Here is a 19,743-nt window from a genome sequence, read left to right on the forward strand (position 1 = left end):
CTGTGTTCAAATTTAACTTGCAAGTACTTAAAATCGTAAAATCACATAACTCGAAAACAATACAATGCAATCAACATCAAACAGTTACTATCACTTACTATCACAAAATTTTAATTAGGTGCGAATTTACTGTTGTATTCTTGAGTCACAAACAGTTCAAGAGTATGAATAAACGGTGCGCAGGTTTTTATGGGCAAACGCAAACACGCAAATAACGCCAGGAACGCAATTAACACAAACTGAAATGCGCAGTAATTCTGCAGGCGCAAACCACATTGCAAGACGCCTTGCTTACACAGCGAACATAAAACGTCCTTTTGTTGGGTTTCTGTAGGACAGAAAACAATGCAATTACGCAACACCTCCCTGTCAGTATTTGGTAATGGTACAACGCAAAGGGGACACTAATAACCGTAGAATTTGGCTTCGGACGCCGCTTCGAGCGTCGGGGTAAACTTTCCCCGTGCGACAACTCCTGTTGCGCCGCAGGTGTACGAATATCGTCAGAACTAATAATAGTCTCAGTTTCGCGCGTATTTGGGTTAAAGTTTGTCAATATGTCTTCTTCATATCGGCTCTCGTTGAATAACTTGAATCCAAACACTTGGATTCAGTGCGGGGACCCATAGTGGGTCTTTTTCACGCCGTGGTCCGTAATATGGTGCTTGGCGGCGGTATTGCGTTAGGTAAATCGTTAACACTTTATGAAAGTTTACATCAAACGCTCCACCGCCCCATAGGTCGCGGGATGATACGATGCGCCTGTAAAGTGAACAATGCCTTGTAACCGCAGCTTTTTAATTTGTAGCTGTGGTGTGCTGCTCAATTGCCGCTGTCTATACTCGTACGTACACTTTCCCACTTGTTTATTCAATTGGTGTGGTCAAGGTTGTTAGCGTAAGGTTTTCTAGACATAAATACAAGCGATAAAACATACAAAATTCAAATTTAACAAAATAAGCCACACTTACCGACAGTAAGGTGTGATTAAGCAACATAAAACGTGCGCTTTCAAACGTGCGCTATTTATTTGGCGTATCAAGCCTACAAGCGACAGTTATTTCGTTGCGTTCAAGACGCGAAACTTTGGCGATTACACTCCGGCCCCTTTAAGGACGAGAGAATGGAGTGCTTAACACAACAAATTGATAATAATACGCAAGAAAACACCTCATTTTGTTACAGCTTCCACTATTAAGCAGATTTTGGTAATGGGTCTTTCTATAAAGCCATTTTTAGTTTCAATTTTAACAGACCGCACCAGCCCATCGTGGCTGGACGGAAAAGTGGCAATAATGCGTCCAAGAAGCCAGGTGCCTCTGGGCATATTTTCGTCAACAACACAAACAATATCATTAGCAATAAAATTGCGATGAGGTTTGACCCATTTCTGGCGTTTGTCCATCAGTGGCAAATATTCCTTCAGCCACCCCTTCCAAAATAGGTCCGCTAGATATTGAACTTGGGGCCATCTGCGCCTTGAATAAATGTCTCGTTTGGTAAAGGAGCCGACAGGAAACGGCTGGTCCGACTTTAGATGTAGGAGGTGGTTTGGAATCAAGGGCTCCAAATCATCAGGATCGCTGGACACCGTTGTCAGAGGTCGCCCATTAACAATTGCCTCCGCTTCACACATCAGAGTTGTTAAGCCATTATCGTCAAGGACTTGCTCCTTGGTGATGGCCGATAGCACCTTTCGTACAGTACGCATGGATCGTTCCCATATTCCACCGTGATGGGACGCACCTGGGGGATTGAAGTGCCATTTGATCTGGTTTGAAGACAAAAAATTCACAAATGTAGTTTGGTCCAGCTCTTGGAGCGCCTGCCACAGCTCTCGTTTGGCACCGACGAAATTGGTTCCATTGTCGGAACGAAGCTCGGCCACTTGTCCTCGTCGAGCAATGAACCTGCGCAAGGCTAAAATAAAAGAACTTGTGTCCAAGCTATTTGCTACTTCTATATGAATAGCTCTGGTTGTAAGACAAGTAAATAATGCTCCGTATCTTTTAACATGCGATCGAGCGCGCTTTACATTGAAAGGACCAAAGTAGTCAACTCCCACACACGTAAACGGCGGCTTATCGTGGGTTAACCTGTCCTCGGGTAAGGACGCCATCTGTTGTACGCCACGCCTTCCCGTTCTTCTTTTACAGTCCACACAACGGTTCAACACAGAACGTACCAGAGTATTAGCTCTGACCATCCAAAATTGTTCTCTTATCAGAGCCAAAACGTATTCCCTTTCACTGTGGCCAGAAATTTCGTGAAAATGTCTTGCAATTAGCTGAGAAGCGCGGCCACGTCCGGGCAAGATTACTTTGTGGTGAACTTTAAGCGCTTTACAAAGGTTAGTTCTCCCACCAACACAAATTAGTTCATCAATTAAACAAGGATTCAAGTTATAAATCGAACTGGATTCGTGAATAGGTTTCCGCACTTTTAGGAGCTTTTACTCCTTACCGTATGTTCTTGTTGAACCATAAAGAGTGTTCGATTTTTCGCCTGCTTCAGTTCATCTACGGTTAGAGTGCCTAAAGTTGTTCTCTGATCAGGATTGCGTAACGCGTCTGGAAACCTAAGAACCCAACCAACAATACGAATCATCGATTGCCAGGATGAGGACCTCTCCAACACCCTGTGCAAAACACTGTTGAAATTTGTAACAACAGCACATGTTGTTGCTGCAAGTTTAACTTCTGGATCATTATCTGGAATGACGTTCAAGAAATTAGGCTGTCGAGGAAAACCAGTATCACGGCACCAAAGAAAGTCTGGCCCCTTCAGCCATTGTTTACACTTCAAAAAACTCGTAACTGTTAGTCCCCTTGACGCGTGGTCAGCAGGGTTGTCTAGAGTCGGCACATACTTCCACTGGCATGACTTGGACATATTCAAAATTTGAACAATGCGATTTGCAACAAAAGTATGAAAGCATTTGCTGGTATTACAAATATATCGCAACACTGTTACACTGTCGGTCCACAAGATTACAGAATCAATGTCAAGTTGCAATTCCTTTACCAAAATATCAGTTTGTTTTGCTGCTACGTTTGCAGCACACAGCTCCAACCTTAGGACAGTCATTGGTCTGCGAATTTGGTATGCGAATTTGAAAACCTAAGGTATCAGCATCTACTCTCCAGTTAGCGATAAACATACAAAATTCAAATTTAACAAAATAAGCCACACTTACCGACAGTAAGGCCTGATTAAGCAACATAAAACGTGCGCTTTCAAACGTGCGCTATTTATTTGGCGTACGCTATTTATTTGGCGTGTAATCAAGCCTACAAGCGGCAGCAATACATTCTGAACTCACCCGATGTAAACGAAGGTGCGTTGCCGGTCACTACTGATTGTGGATGTCTGAAAGGCGAGAAATCTTGATCCAGAAGATCCATTGTTGCTTTAGCGGTGATTGCTTGAGTGCGGTGAATGCAAGGATACTTCCAGGCATCAATAAGTCCAACCAGTTATAACCCATAAAATTTATGGCATGGCCGGCACAAATACAACTCCATGGCTTCTCGGGTAGTATCCATGGATGTACGGGAGCTTTCGGCATTACGTTTCTGTGCTCGTCAAATGTGCCACACTTTCGACACATCCACAATGTCTCGATCAGTGTTTGGCCAGTACACCAGTGTCCTGGCCAGTTGTTTCGTGCGCTGCGTGCCGAAATGGCCCAAATGCAGTAGCTACAAAACTTTGTAACGTAGTTTTGTTGGAATAACGATTCTGGAGCCATACATCAGCATGCAATGTGACGTAGTGAGGAAAATCTGAATGTGCAAACTCCTTCCCGTGTGACCGGTGTTAAGAAGAATATTTTATTTCCGCTCAATACGAGTCGACGCTTTTTAGAAGGGGTGTGTCGAGGGCGTGGTTCGGAGTGTTTACCTGCCAGGGGGAGCTACAGGACGACCTCCCGTGCGGTGGTTCATTGTGTCTTGTTTCGTGGGGCGTACTTCGTGTCAACGTGACGTTGGTGCTGTGTATTTGAAAAGAGCAAATTATTGTGAATTCGCAGTTTAAAAGCCTGTAATACATTTAAAATGTGATTCAGCTGCTTCATTGACAGCAACTGGGCTGATCACAAGCACATAAAATAAACGAATTACCTTGACTGTTGATTAGTTCGAAATTAACCAGATTTATTTCCCTTGCTTTTGCATTTATTTTCGAAGTAAATACTACCCTTCTCAGTCAGCTGATGGTAATGTATGAGCGAGTTTCGCGTTTCGCTTTGGCCAGCACGGCCGGGTGGCCACCCTCCGTCACATGCAACCTGTCGCAACCTGTCGCAACCCATCACCCCCCAGTGCGACTGGCTGCGACCCTACTCCGTGAGGAAATCACTTTTACATGGGCGCCAGACTCGATAACCTTTATGGTTTTGTATATTGTTCTCTGCGTATTTGACTCATTTCCACGCGGATTTGCTTTTGTTTCATGGACTGAAAACTTGTATATTTCACTACAAAAAATAGGAATGAACACCTCATTGATATTTCGCAAGTGTGAAACAGCGCAATGCTACAAATTCAACATGGAAATCTAATGCGCAACGACAGCAGCAAAATTTCAAGTCAATATCGGCCAAAAACGCATGCAATAAATATCAAAATACACACATATATATTCCGTTGTATGTATAAAGAAAATCACTGTTGCTAGAGTGACAGGCTGTGTTTACTGCTTTGCGTCTAATTCGGTTCTTTTTCATTCCTAATGCAATGTTTTTTTGGAAATTTTGGACTTATCAACTTTGGAAAAAAAACACCCAAGGTAGTTAAAATGAATCGACCAATGTTTCGTGTCTACTAAACGCTAGAAAACAAGATTGACTTCAATGAGAGGTACAAGGCAGAAATTGCTGATGGACACAAATAAACAACACCATCAGAACCGACCGCACTTAAACAAACCGAACTACACAAATATTTTGTACAAAATTACTAATTTTAGCAGAAACCTTTGCCTTTTCAGTGAAAAGGCACGACTATGCTTTCACTAACAGACATATTAGTTAGTGATCACAATTCCACTGTCATGACTTTCGCTGCTCTGCGGTCTCCCATTGGCTGAAACCTTGGCAGATTCAAATTCAAGGTGACCAATCATGTCGTCAACCGCGTACGGGAGTCCATTAGGCGCCAGAACTTCTAACGAGGTTGAGTGAGCTTTTGTTGACCAAGCTTCGGGCACCAAACGTAGGTTGGGTGTTCTGCGTCTGGGCTTTCTTGCTTTGGGACCGCGGCGTCTTGTTGGCTTGGAGCAGTTACCAGCTGTTGCTGGTCGTTTTGAAGAAATCACTTTTGCCTTCGGTTTTCCGGATTTCTGTGGCTTCTCGCTGTTAAGGCGCAGTTTCCTGGGGTTCTTGTTGCAAATTGTGCACAATCTAGAAGGGATAATATCAAAAGTTGTAGTTTTCGTTTCGATTAATAGAATTGAACAGTATACATTGGCGAGGATGACCGCCATTTGGTATGTTGAATTTTTTTGATTTAGTTTCGCAGTGTGTTGGGTCCATTCCTATAGTTTCGCTTGTATCGTGCACATTGTAATGTTTATAGACTGAACATTCTTACCTTGATTGACACATCAAATCGTTACGACCACATTTGTGGTTAACCAACTGACGGCGACCAGAGTGAGCACATTTCTTTTCAGTATTCTTCTTATTTTCGACTTTATCTTCATCCAAAGTCACTTGTTGCCGTTTGACCTCTTCAGCACCTTTCGGTGCTTCTCCTAAGGACATTTCATTCATATTTTTCTCAATGGAGTCAGAAGGATTCGGATCTCCGTCTCCGGATTCGGATTCCAATAAATCTCCTCCAGCCCCATTTGATCCACATGATCCGGAGCTGAGGTGATGCAAGCATCCGCATCCTCCTTTTCCAACCTTCTGCGTCACAGCATCACAAAACACGTCGTCCGCGCTTTCGTGGCAAACCGATTCTGATTGGTCGGCGCTCTCCCAATCGGCGCCTTTGCTGCTGTCATGTGTCATGACAACCGTCACTTCCGGACATACACGACCTGATTTCGGTCTAAGTGACGTCAGAGATACAGCTAGTGGCGCTATTCGCTTTGAAATCGAATGACCGCTGCTCGGACGCGACGGAAGCGTCGACCCAATAAAATCCATCACTCCCTGCGACGAAACAAACGGTTTTTACTTTAACTGTTACGTCAGTATACGTTACTTGCAATGGATAATCTTTTTGCACAAAATCACTTTTAGACCCATTGCAAGTACGTATGCTGGTACTAATGTGTGGAAAATATTTGTATGGCCAAAAATTGATTTTTACTGTTTAGTTGTGGTGTAAGATATTCTGTTTTTGTTCATCTTCAGGTTAGTTAGTTTGTTCCGCAAAACAAAGTACCGCCGTTTACATCATGCGATTCGTTTGCTAACAAGAGGATTAAAAAAGTGACTTATACAGACAGATTATGCACTACAATAAGTAATTTACTGATTTGTTGCTAATTTAATGGCGTAGTAGCCAAGCAAATTGTACACGTATTAAAACCACTCATATACGAACATTAAATTCCCCTCCTTGTGGATTTTCAAAGTTAGGTGAAGTGTTGCCAGAACTGTCGGGTGTAGTGGGGGAAAGTCTAGTGAGGAGACTGGTGGAGAAACGACGAAACCAATTGGTTTGGTCCATTGTCGGCAACTTCGGCAAGTCGACGTTGTTCTGAGACAATAAACATAGATGTGGGTTTTACAGGTATCATTTTTGCAATGCAATTTTTAAAAACACGAGCAATAAATAAAACTTTTTAAAATAATTATCGGAATCTCCAAATAGTCCAGCAAAGACTTTGTATCTGATTTATTCTACAAGTTAAATAACAAAAACCCTAAGTCATTTGTTGATTTTTTTTGTATATTTCAACACGTTGTTTTTTATTGATACTGCCGCTGCCTGATTGTAGGCGAAATAAATATATCAGAAAGAACGTAACAAGTGGCTTAGGTTATTGTTGTTTAAACTTGTTGCACAAGTAATAAAGGTGGATGTTGGTTTTAACCGCACGAAGGACAAGTATAACAACAAAACTGCCGTATTGTAATTAAAGAAGGGTGATTTTTGTAGACTGTATTTTTGCATGCATTTTAGCAGTCAAGTGTTGTGAAAAATTCTCACCAGGAAATTCCGTTCTCGAAGTCTTTTTTTGTCTTCCCAAGCGCTCCTCACCTCTGGATTGAAAACAACGTAGAAGAGAAACAAATAGAATCCCTGTAGCAAAATCACAAAACTGAATGTAGGTTGATTTTACAGATCTTCAGAAGTTATGTCGCAAAATGCGTTTAAGGTATTGGGTTTATTTCTACCTCGTCTCTCGCAAACCAAAATAATACTAGACCAATAAATCGTTTTATCTCAGAGAAAGCCTATAGCTGAATAGCACGTGTGAAAAGTCAGTGAATAAATGTGCACGTTTAATTGTGCAAGAAAAGATTAATTAAAATCGTTTTAAGCTGAATAAAAAAAACACTCTTTTGCGCTAAGCAGTAGTAAACGTACAACTTTTGGACAAATCTTTTGGCCTAAACAACAAAAAAACAGGTCAAAATTGTAAGTGATTCAAGTCAAACAACGCATGCCTTTGCATGAAACTTTACTGTGTTGTCTGATTATAATGGTAGTGATCCCTTACGTGTATGTAAAGGTTGCCTAACAAGTTGTGCGCTTGTGCACTAGTGTACCTCGGCCACAATATAAGCCGTGAAACTACTGAGCTCCTGCAGCTCAGTTTGTAGAGCGTTAGGCCTGGTTAGCCCAGGGTCGTGAGTTCAAACCTCACCGGGACCTTGATTTTTTAGATCTTGCTCCGACTTTTCGGGAAAAAGGGGATGATCCAACTAGGCTCCATTGGCTGCAAACCTAGATCAAGTCAATATTATTACCTGGAATGAGTTGCAGAATATGAAGGCGTAAGCAAACACTACGTTGCTCTGGCTTAAGAATCCGAAGATCCACGTGACACCAAGAAGGGGGGTAAGAACCGCTACGCCGCGGGTCGCAACTTTAAAATCGCGAAGCCACATTTCGTGAAAGTGCGGTTTCTCATTCGTCACAAACTTTCGCCCAAGCTTTCTATGTTTGGTGGCAACGGCTACACTGAGCACTCGACCAAGAATGACGAAGTTTACCTAAAATGTATTAGAATACGGGTTTTGTTTGTATTCTTCTTGGTAATTGGTTGTTTTCTTGATTTTATTAAATTGGTTACTTAGTTTAATTAAATACAAATACATTATGCCTCATTAATGTTTACTTTCTAATAAGATCATGTATATACTTCATACGATATGCGTTTTTAGCTGATGTTTTCCTAAATATTGCTATCGGTTTGCTTGTTTTTTAAATTGTGTTTTTTACATTAAAACGCCGGTTATAAGCGTTGGTTACTTTGCCAGTACAGAAACGCAAGAAAACCAAATCAAATTTATAAATTTAGAAAGTAGAGTAGGAAAATCTGACTATGGTGTTTCTGCAACTAACCAGCAAAATAATCAGCGCAGGTCCAGCAAAAGACCAGACAACACCATTTTCCACAGCCAACCAGCACCTAAATACAATGAATTAGGCTTTATGGTTGGGTCGGTTTGACACCAACAACTAACTCTACCTGGTATCATTGTACGGTCTCTCTGTTGCAGTGCAAATCACAAATGAAAGGAAAACAATCAGAAAAGGCATCAACCATCCGATGACGTAATATTTCCTCTCAAATACGGGTGTTTCCCGTGTTAGAACGATCAGTATTTTCCTAAAAGATTTTCAAAGATTTCAATTTTCGTTTAGGGAAAAAGTATCATTCCATACAAATTCACTGCGGGTTTGTTGGCAAAACAAGACACAGTAAAAGGTAAAAAATGAGTACCTAATCACCCGCTAACTTATTTACAACCATTTCTTATCTGTCCTGAGCATAGCTTGAAACGTTTGGTCTTAGTGCCGTATTTATAGCATCGTTTCCAAACCAGTGACTAGCCATTAGCGGTCCGCCAAGTTTTGTCACCAAACAGATACGTAAGTTACAAAGTTCACAGTTTGTATGTGACCGCGTCTTTTTGATTCTAATTGTTAATGCTATAACCCAGTGGTGGGCATAGGTGCTATTGTGAGATTTATAAATATATAGAAACAATTCTCATAGTTGTCAAGGAAATTTGCCGCAATATCTCAAAGTGGAAATATTGGGTTTAAAACCACTGACTTAAACCATATTGTTACGATTTAATTGGCAATATACAAAATCTTTGCAGTTTGAGTTTACTTGTACAAGATAAATCCCTCCACCAACATCCAGCCAAACGAAACAAGCAACCCGAAATGAAGCAAAAGAGCCATCGTCGTGCACATTGCGTCATCGCCGGTGACGTCATCTTCCAATGTTTTTTTACGTATTTGGCTGACGAGTAGCGTCGAGTATGTGATCAAGAGGCCGACAACCAAATGCAAATGGACTTTGATGCGATCAGATTTGAGGAAACTGTTAAACGCATTTAACTGAGGTTTTAAATGGTTGATAAGAATGACATTCGTTTAGTAGGTTTTACGTTCAAATATTTTATAATTGATTCACTTGATGCAATGTGGCCTAGAGGCTGATCACTTTCATTGAAATACTCAATTATTCGGTAAATCTTGCTTTTCTTTTACTTATTAAAAAGCTGATAGACATATATGTCTTTACAAAATATCTGTTTGATCTTAGCCTACTGAAACACAGTTTCACATATCGACATTAATGTAATGATATTTCTAAGGAATTGACCAACCTTCTCAGGATAAAGTAGGTCAGTGCAGTCGTTATTAACGACAGAATACTGAAAGATTCCCCAATAACTGTAAGTATGAATATCGAGGCCTCGTGGTCAACCGACAACTACAAGAAAATATTGTTAGATTTCGTTGGGAAAATAATCTTAATTCCGTTACATCATCCGAGGGAGTGTAGACGAGTAGAAGAACGGCAAAGTCAGTGGTGTGATTACATGCACACTGGTACACTCCCTCCTCTTGTGACTGACTTTCGTAGCAACCGCTGTCAGACCATATTGCTTCCTGCTCGTTGTAAACAATATAGGAGCAGGTCTCAGATCGATTGATGGTGAGAACGTCGGAAAATTCGAACTAAAAACAAATGACTTCGCAGTTAAAAACAAATGTTTTTGTTTTGGGGAAAATAATACAAAGAACAGAAATGCTTTGTCTTTGAGTTAAAGCATTCAGGAATAAAAAGAAATAGAATAATTTGTTTAAGAAAAACGATTTGTTTTACTCCCAAACTGGAAGATATTGCAGTATCTTTTATTATCGCAGTATAGTTGTCAAACTTATTGGCTGGTTGGTATTTGGTTGTATTAAAACACAATGCACAATTACAATGTGATTAGTAAATCAAATCTGGATCAAAAAAACCAAAGGCCCCTGGCAGGCTGTCGATCGCACACCGTATCAATAATAATGTATTAAAATCCAAACACAGCGATCTTCAGACAGCTCAGATCGATTTATTTAGAGAAAAATATATTTCGCCTAAAACGGCATCATCAGTTTCTCCATTTACCAAAACTGCCAAAAAGGAAAAACAGAAAGGAAAAAGTCAAGAATCTAACGCAAAAAGGTTACGCAAGCTAAAAATTAATAAAAACTATAAAAATATTCAGGTTTCAAGCATAATGCACAATTACATTTCATGAACGCTCAAATCGAGAAACAATCTCGACAGTTTTAAAACTTGATTGTTTCTGTTATAAATTACTTTTGGGAGATAAAATTGGACTGGAGTTGGAATGCTTTTGCCATTTATCCGCAAGGTGGCGGTAACGATCGGTGTGGCAATTCTCCACGAAGCTTCTTCATCGAGTTTAACCAACTTGACGTGTGTTCGTCCATTGCTTGTAGTCACCTACAAGTAAACAAATCTTTCTAAGCCTATCTATAATTCATTGCACTAATGTATGGTTTAAAACTAAAGGGCTTCGTGAACCGCGAACCGCGAACCGGTTGTTCCAGTGATCAACAACCATATGTGTAGGCCTATGTTTCACTTCGAGCACTGTATTCCCACGGTTACTATGGAATGCTGCTAATGAGAGAACCGGATGCTAAAATATTTCAATCACCCAACAGTCTAACAAGATTTATATATAAAATAGGAGAAGAACCTTATTATTATTATCCGCATAAATTATCCAATTTTTTACCGGCATATAGCGTAACATATAAATCATATTAATACGAAATGTGAAGAATTTATACAAATTGCCTGTTGCAAATTTTGCCTTAAGCTGCACCAAATCTTCCATACAAAATCCTTTTTCCGAAAACATTTAGCTTTGCATTCCGATGTGCTAAGTAACGAATACACAAATTTACTTACAAATGACGGGGCCATTTTTACAGCTGCTTCCTGGTGATGTTTGGCAGTCGAAGAATGAACGGCGAAAACAAACGCTGACGTTTCATTTCCTTCAGTACAGAGTAAACATGGATATTCGGCATAAGAAGTTCTGTTAGATTTTTCAAATCTAGAGCGACTACATTATGGTTTTATTGCGCATGTCTAGGAATTCATAGGACCATTAACCAGTGTTTTATTTGTGGTAATACATAGGCGCTTCTTGCAGCGTCCGATCTTCTTGCAATTACGGAAACTGGACTGATCTGGTGGTGTTTGAAAACTTAAAAACGTTTCTATTTACCAACCTGTGAGTACATCAAGGGTGGGTGCGAGGGTAATTTGAGTCCCCTTCTCCACATTTTCCGGCTGAAAAGTCGCAGCTTCCACGATGTCATTATAATCTGCTTGTGGTTGCGCCAGGACGATTCGGACCTCTGAAAAACGTGGATATGTAAATCAAGCAGTGGTGAAAGTAAGCCAGAACGGTTGGGAAACGGAACGCCGTTTTGGTGAATAATCATTGCCGGTACGGCGTTCTGGCCAGAATCTAACATCATTTTGGTAACTTAATTTATTTTGAAAACAGATTGGTTTATTTTGCCGTGTAGATGTTATCGTTATGGTAAGGTTTTTATATTTTTACCATCACACTTAGATGAAACATTTATCAAATGTTTTGTCGTTTTGTTCGCATAGGGATACAGAAACTGAAACAAGAACCAAGGTATAAACTACCTAGAAAGTAGTGCTAAACTGCACGGTATTTGTGGAGATATACCTGACAATCGGTACATGCGTAGCAGAATGCGTCAAGAACATGTATATATCAAATAACATGTATATCCAAAGACGGTGGTTGACTGTGGCTTGTTGAAACCGATACAATTTGTAACATTTACTTTAACAGTAGAGATATTTGCCTTGAAAACTAAAAATTTTGATTTTAGTCTTACCACTGGTGTTGGTTTTATAATTCAACTGTTTGACGGCCGAGTAAACTTCTTCTTTGCCTTGCTCTTCCATAAATTTATCGGCAAGTTGTTCGGCCAGAGTGTTTACCGCTCTTATTGATTGGTACTGGAAAAAAATACTTTCTTTTCAAAAAAAGTTTATGTTAACATCTACTAGTGAGTATAAAGAGACTGGCCCATGTTGTTATTAACACTGTCATGTTAAAATAGGACGTTTCGACAAAAACTTATGTCATCATCAGTTTGACTAACGCGATTGGTGTAGCTCCATCATTATAAGGAGCTGACCTGACCGACGTCACAGATAAGGCTCGCGCGGGTGGTGACGTCATTTTGCTATCGGCCACACACCACATCTACTAGTGTTTTGGACAGTTGCGGGATTCAAAATTTTTTGTAAGAAGGGATTCTATGGAAACCAATTAAAACATTTAAAGCAATGTCGCCATTTCCAACAACCGGTTTGCAAGTTATCCTGGGTTCATTAAAAAGTTATTTTAGGACGAAATATAATTTTGATAACATACCTGACCATTAATATTCACGCTATTAACAGCTGTCGCGTCGGCATCCTCTGACTGCAATGCATCAACTATTGGCAGCGTGTTTTCGAGTAAAGTTTCTAGTTCTGTGAAGGTGGCGGTGGATAGTGCCGCAGCGGTTCCGTTTGTTTCTTCCCCAGCTCCAACTATCTTATCCAAAACATCAAGTGCGGCTTCGACACCTTGCGGGCCTAGAGAAGTCATACTCCCGCCGAACACGATATCGAACTCCTCAATTTTGCGCTCAATTTGCTAGTGAACATTTCACAGAAATTGCGTTTAAAATATATTTCTACTATTTACTTACGCTTGTTTCCAAAGCATGCGAACCTAATCATACGTTACGCAAAGCAAGCACTGAACAAATTTATTTTAAAGCAATACAATATACAACGGACTTTTTATGGTTATGGCACGTCAGTGTTTAGCAATATATCACAAACAAGACTGTATTTTCATGTTGTTCTTACCGCCATTGGGGACTTTGCATCTTCAGTAGCTAGTTCAGTGGCAGCGTTCGGTGGATATTCACAAATGTATGGAAGAGATCGTGCACAAGGACTTGTGTACCAGTAATCTGTCAAGCAAACACTTTATTGCAATGTACATACAACCAAAAAGAAAGATAAGATACAGATACAAATTGTAAGTCGTAGTAACGAGCAACTATGTAGGTTGAATACATTACCCTGTTCCCCAGTTGCGTTGAAATACACGCATGGCCCAAAGAATGTGAAATTCCTGTCGATATTAAATCGATGAAAATCCGTAAAACTTTGATCAGATTCTTCTCCGTCTGGGTCTTCGTATACCAGCTCGTAATCCGAGTCATCAACAAAATCGAATTTACTCCAACTGTAAGGAACAGTATTTTAACTGTATTTAATTGTTCAGTGGTTAAAGTATTCAAAATCCTCGATGCAAACCATTTTGAAACTGCGCAAATAGACCAGATAGGACCAATTGTATAAAATTATTCCAGAGAAGTAATATGTAATTTTTCTACAAAGGACAGATTATATAGGAAGCCGTATCAGTCTTCTCAAACTGAACTGTCCTTTAGTGGCATTGGCAGTAAAACTTTGATTGATTAATTTGGTTTTAATTACCAGCTTTTGTGAGTTTTCTACGTTAATCAGGTGTTAATAAAGAAGATGGAGCATAACTCACGGTATTGCCTCATAAACAATAGCCCATATATGAACAACGAACATTCATTAGGCTATATTGCATAGAGAATGACTGCACAAAACAGCGGAATTATATGGGTTGTATTATTTGTACTAAAGATACTCTACGGAGTAATAAATTGCACCTGAACATGTGAAGATAGAAATAGAGTTGTGTTTCTCGCGGCGTCGTCGCGTTAAGATTTAAGCTGTCGCGTGTCGCTTTGATGTCGCAATAATCCAGTGTGAAATTCACCACTCCGTTAACTGCGTCGCCTTTCGACATGATGTAATACCCGTTGGTGACTTTTACAAACATGTCCAGAAAAGGGATTTCGATTTTCAGATGCTCGTCCAAGGTTTCCATGTTGCTCTTCATCTCTTTAGCGAGCTCGGAGAGGATCACGATCTCCCTGCAGTTCCGGACCCTCGAGGGACTGTAAAGGTGGGAATAATCTGATGGAGCATCTTCGTCATCTTCACTCTTGCTCTTTAACTTTTCGTGGAGCTCGCGCGCCTCCTCGAAGTCCGACTTGTCCCGTATAGTTTCGAGTAGCGAGTACTCGCACACAAATATACGTTTCTCTTCGCAGTGCTGGATTTTATAGAGAGGGGCTTCCTTTGTGGGATCCTCTACGTTTTCTGTAAATTCCGGTTCTTGTGGAAGGTCCTCTTCATCTTCATCACGATTATTTGCTTGGGAACCAAACGATTGCCCTGGGGATCCCGGTGTTGATTGTTGCGGTTCGTACAATACCTATAGTTACCAAGAGATTTTATTGACTGAGAATTTCCGGCAGCTTATGTACAGCCATTATGCCGAGGAACTTACACAGCCGTACAAAGAAAACTTTACGAGTTGAATTCGAGAAAACTACACAAATGGCCTTAAATAAGAATTACAAATTGGAAAACCGGTAAAGAAATATTATGCTACTTTTGCTGTCACGGATACAACAATTTAAACAGGACTGCACTTCTGGAATAAATTAACCACTTTATTCTTCCGACGTTGTTTGGTTGTTGTCCAAAGTAAATAAATTGTTACTGACGCTGTCAGGCATGTTTTATTGCTGAATACTGCTCTTCTGGTAAATTTTATTGTATTTACGTTTCTCGACGTTTTGGCTATTATGCAACAGCCTTCATCAGGAGGTATGAAATGCGAATCAAGCAAAGTTAATATCCAAAGTACATCTTCCCGTTGACTTACCTCCAAACATGCGCGATCCGACAAGAGGGAAGAATCGAATACAATGGAAGGTTGTAGGTTTGTGTAGTTCAGTGTTCGGCCGAGGCGATCAACAAATTCCATCGTCAAATCTTCTGAACTTCGACCATCAATCCAATATCCCCGATATGCGGGGCGGTTGGACGTTACAGCACTGGAAGTCACAAAACGTGAGATTTTATTGAATGTAGTTGATTTTTAGGAATATCAGACGGGGTCACGGGAACACCAAACCATTACTGCACTCTCATCTGTTTGTTCTTCCGCAAAAAATACAACAAATTTGTTTCAAAAAAAATTCTTTTTAGTATTATATGTTTCCAGGTGGTCAAAATCTACTTTCAGATTTTGTTATTGGCTACATTACCTAGATAGTTTATTTAATATAGTCTTGACAAAGTGGGTGATGCCAAATGATTAAAATACACTCTAGGAAAAGTTAAAAAGTCATTGCTTTGTGTCGAAGGGGCAAAAGCTTCGGGAATTCGAAGCAAAAAAATTTATGACGCACCCTGGAACGTGTTGCAGGACATCATGTGTCACAGTTTCCACAAATCTGCTAGTTGCCTCGTCATCAATACGGACAATGTGTCCCCCGCTGTCCGAACAGTAGGAGCTGGCGTCCTGCCACGTCATCGGTGACGTCACTATTTGGTAACAGACGTCGTGTCGGTGGAAACCGGTGAGGCATCGATCGAAGTAGGAGGCGAGAGCTACACAGAGTAATAGTTGTAAGTGAAATCTCTGACGGTTTCAACTAAACCTTGTCAACTAAACAGAGTAAACTAAAAATAACTTCTGTTTTTTGCCATGTTAAGAAAAAAAATTAAATGAGAATGTTTTAGACGCCTGAACTAGATAACCTTCATGGTTTTATCGGTCTCCATGTTATTTCTTTTGTGGATTGTTCATCTGCGTAGATATTTTTGAGCAAACCACACATGATTTGATTTGATTTGACGTATTCCTTTGTGGACATTGCGATTTATCCTCATACCAACGTTTCGTATAACAACGCATACAAAATCTTGCAAAATAATGATACCTATTTGCAAAAGTACATCGCAATACGGCAACATCTGCAAAGATCTGAAGAGTCAGCATACTTAATGCAGGAACGTGGGCGCCAGTCCAGTAATGAGAAGATTCTTGAGAGTGTTTCCTATTTGCCGCCAACCATTCGTCCACCGGAACAGAGTTATTCCTCATTCTCATCGATTTTCCTTTGCTCAATCGACAATTCGCATCCGCAATCCTCCAAGGTTCTGCATCAAATATAGGCCGTATTTAGTTCGCATTTTTATACACAACCACATGTCAAACAGGAATATAAATGGGCTGTTTGCTTATATTGCACGAATTACTGTTGGAAAGGTGGGCGTTGTGCCAATTACATTTTTTGTACGTTTGATTTCGAAAACTCATATAGTACGACAGAAAGTCGGGCATAGAAATCGTATGAGTTAACATAATAATTTATTGATGCGACTTTTTTTAAACAAGTTGCTGGTCAAAATTTATGTCAGTACAATAAATATTCTCTTTACAAATCTCATGAAGGTAAAGAAACGTTCATGTCCATTCCAGGCGACTAAAGCGAAATATGTCGCAATACTGTGATATTAATTATACCTGGTTTTGACTCGAGCCGGTCGCAAAACTTTCCATTTTTGATCCAATGTTTCTCAGAAGGGCAATCTATATCGTTTACTTCACTTTGAACTCCCGCCACCAAAAGCCCCAGAACCTGCACAAGTTGGAGACTCTTTACAATTTGATTCCCTTTGCCGCCGCATATTGCGTGGGAGCAAGAGTACGAAGGCATGCCCGATGAACAAAGCAAATTCCAAAATTGAAAAAGATCGCATTGGCACTTGTGGCGCTCGTCATAGAAAATCTAAAGGTTATTCCAGCGTCACCCTGCCCACACTTAAACGCTTCCGATTTTTTTACACTGTGTGTTCGTTGTCGTGTTTGGGCAAAAATAGAAACAATGAATGGATGAGTAAATGGCAGGTATTCTTCACTTGCGTTTTATTAAAACAAACGTAATCATTCTTACCAGCAAATACCTCCGTCTTGTCATTATTCTCTATCTTGCTCCCATATTTTGACAAACAATAACAACTCTTGTTTTGCAGAAATCAACATAAACACTTTTCTATCATTTTTACCCATGCACACTCAAATAAAATCGACACAATAAGAAAACTAAAATTCAATTTTTTTTAAAATTTAGTGCGCATTACCAACATCTGGTAAAAAAGCACTTCCCAATCTTATCCAGTGACGTAATTTAATTGACACTTTCGTACTGTATATTGTCTCTACAAACTGGCATGACTTCATATATACCATAAAATCACGGTTCATTTAAAAGCATCAAGTATGTCAATAAAATCTTACACACGAAAGGTTTTTACGACTTCTTCATAGTAATTACCTTCCTCGCATATCTACATTTAACAAGTCGCTAACTCAGGTTGGGAAAACTTTGGTGTTAGGTGACAAGTTAGACCCTCCCCACCCCTCGCTGTTTCACGTGTGGTAGCTTAACTCTTCGCCTGGTCCTTCACAATGCTTGGAAACTGTTTGGTTCACAACGGGGCGTCATTTAACATAGCGACCTGCCGTCAACTCGGGGGGCGCAAATAGAATCACAAAAGGTACCGAATTAATAATTTATGGTTTCGTTAAGTTGTTTTGTTGGTTACAGGAAACAATCTAATTCGTAACCTATCGTTATTGACTTTTTGCATGAATATCAAACGTCAATGAGGTCAAGATAATTACAATATTCCGCTTCTAAATTTACTCAGAGAAAGCTGCATGTTTACTTATAATTTTTGCCTGTTTTTCCAAAGTCCGTTTTTGTGACGAATTTTAACAACAACAGGCTTTTTCATTCGCGTAAGTCTTGCTTTGCATTTTGTGAAACATGTAAGTCTCAATTGTAAGTCAATTAGTTAGTTTGTCTATTACATTACTCACTATAACGCTCATTTCTGTATTCAAACCTTATACTAACTAATTTGACGTCGCTCTACATACAATATCACGAAGCTTAGATTCTGTATGAAACTAATTTTAACGAGAACTCCTGAGATTGTATCGTGTGGAACCGTCGCTAACACCCAGTTAGACATTGGAATCGTCAACATGAAGAAGGTAAGTAGAACCACACAAACAGTAGGAAACAACCCGCTCGTTACAAATTCAGATAATTAGCGCGAGTGCTTTCCTGGTGTTCATCCCTCCTATTTGCCCAGCTTGTCACTTAAACTTTCTCGAGCACTGTGGCGCTAATCGTCCCGCGGCGGAAACAATGCCCAGGCGCTGGAGCTACGTTGATTGTGCAAGTTGGACCGACAAACCCAAGCTAGTCCTCAAGGATACATTCGACTCGAGGAGATGTCAGAGTGCTCAGGGTCCTGACACCGAGCTGGCGAGAGCGTTAGAACGGGTTTTTGAGGCGCCCGCCTTGAAGTTGTAAATGTTGACAGGCCGTTCCGATGTTGCTACATGATCATGGGTGATTATAGCATGCAACCCTTGAAGGTACACGACCAGAAAAAAACCCGAGCTCAAAAAAACAAATGTCTGTTTCTCCTTTAGAGGTAATTTTCAGTGAAACAAACAAAATCTTTAAATTATAAATTTTTGTTCTTTTATGATTGCATCTATATTTTCTGGTCCGTTATTTCATTGTGGAAATACTGTATTTTGATTTCTCTCTTGAAGAAACGAGCATATATGCTCAAATTTAACAGAAAAACAACACAACAACAAATTAATACATGGTGAATTTACAAACTTTACGAAATTCAAAACTCATATAAAACATTGAGTAACTTTTACCGACCACAAACTTTGTTGTGGCGATGTACGATTCGTATTGCAACCATCAACCATGGCAACTAAAGACTTGCGTCATTTGGTCTTTTGTTGTTCTGCTACCAGATAAGTGAGAGCTTTATTTTTAGGCGGTTTCCATAAATACCGCATTTAAGAATGGGTACTATCCAATAGCGGGCACGCTTCGGAGCCAATACTTGACCCTCAAGAAGCACTGCCCAATGTAAGTCCTTGACGTCAATTGGAAATTTTTGTTTCTTGTTTGTTGAGGCAGTTACTTAACATTGTTAGGCTACGATTGCAAAAAAACGGGCAAAAAAGCTTTCATATTGCCAACAATTCGCTTTGGAACAATTTTGAGTTGATTATTTGTTGAAGTATATGACTTTGATTGATTTCAATTAAATTTCAATTAATTTTTTTTTTGTACAAAGTAAAGAAGATTGCAATTTAGTTAAATTATATTCAGAATTTGCGCATCCCCTATATTAAAGACTTCGCAATTTATGTTTCCATGTGATTGATCATGCATA

At 39.9% G+C, this 19,743-nt stretch overlaps 2 protein-coding genes across 2 annotated transcripts; both read right to left on the reverse strand.

The window, feature by feature from the left end:
- Window positions 1-1,171: 1,171 nt before the first annotated feature.
- On the reverse strand, window positions 1,172-2,119 carry LOC145913849 (uncharacterized). Its single transcript, XM_083001612.1, has one exon. It carries the CDS (start codon window positions 2,117-2,119, stop codon window positions 1,172-1,174), a length of 948 nt encoding a protein of 315 aa, XP_082857738.1.
- A 2,452-nt stretch (window positions 2,120-4,571) lies between these two features.
- Window positions 4,572-17,525, reverse strand: LOC145913593 (uncharacterized). Its single transcript, XM_083001312.1, has 23 exons — window positions 17,418-17,525; window positions 16,988-17,102; window positions 16,462-16,620; window positions 15,867-16,068; window positions 15,338-15,509; window positions 14,271-14,881; window positions 13,644-13,810; window positions 13,426-13,532; window positions 12,941-13,207; window positions 12,396-12,519; window positions 11,748-11,876; window positions 11,422-11,510; window positions 10,801-10,947; window positions 9,975-10,169; window positions 9,815-9,921; window positions 9,310-9,525; window positions 8,659-8,799; window positions 8,532-8,598; window positions 7,934-8,179; window positions 7,170-7,262; window positions 6,561-6,716; window positions 5,595-6,163; window positions 4,572-5,404 (listed from the first exon to the last, which is right to left on the reverse strand). The coding sequence occupies exons 1-23, from the start codon at window positions 17,439-17,441 to the stop codon at window positions 5,029-5,031; spliced, it is 4,479 nt and encodes a 1,492-aa protein (XP_082857438.1). The 5' UTR covers window positions 17,442-17,525; the 3' UTR covers window positions 4,572-5,028.
- Between the last annotated feature and the right edge of the window lie 2,218 nt (window positions 17,526-19,743).

The sequence above is a fragment of the Ascidia mentula genome, chromosome 9 (assembly GCF_947561715.1).
Source record: "Ascidia mentula chromosome 9, kaAscMent1.1, whole genome shotgun sequence".
NCBI lineage: Eukaryota > Metazoa > Chordata > Ascidiacea > Phlebobranchia > Ascidiidae > Ascidia > Ascidia mentula.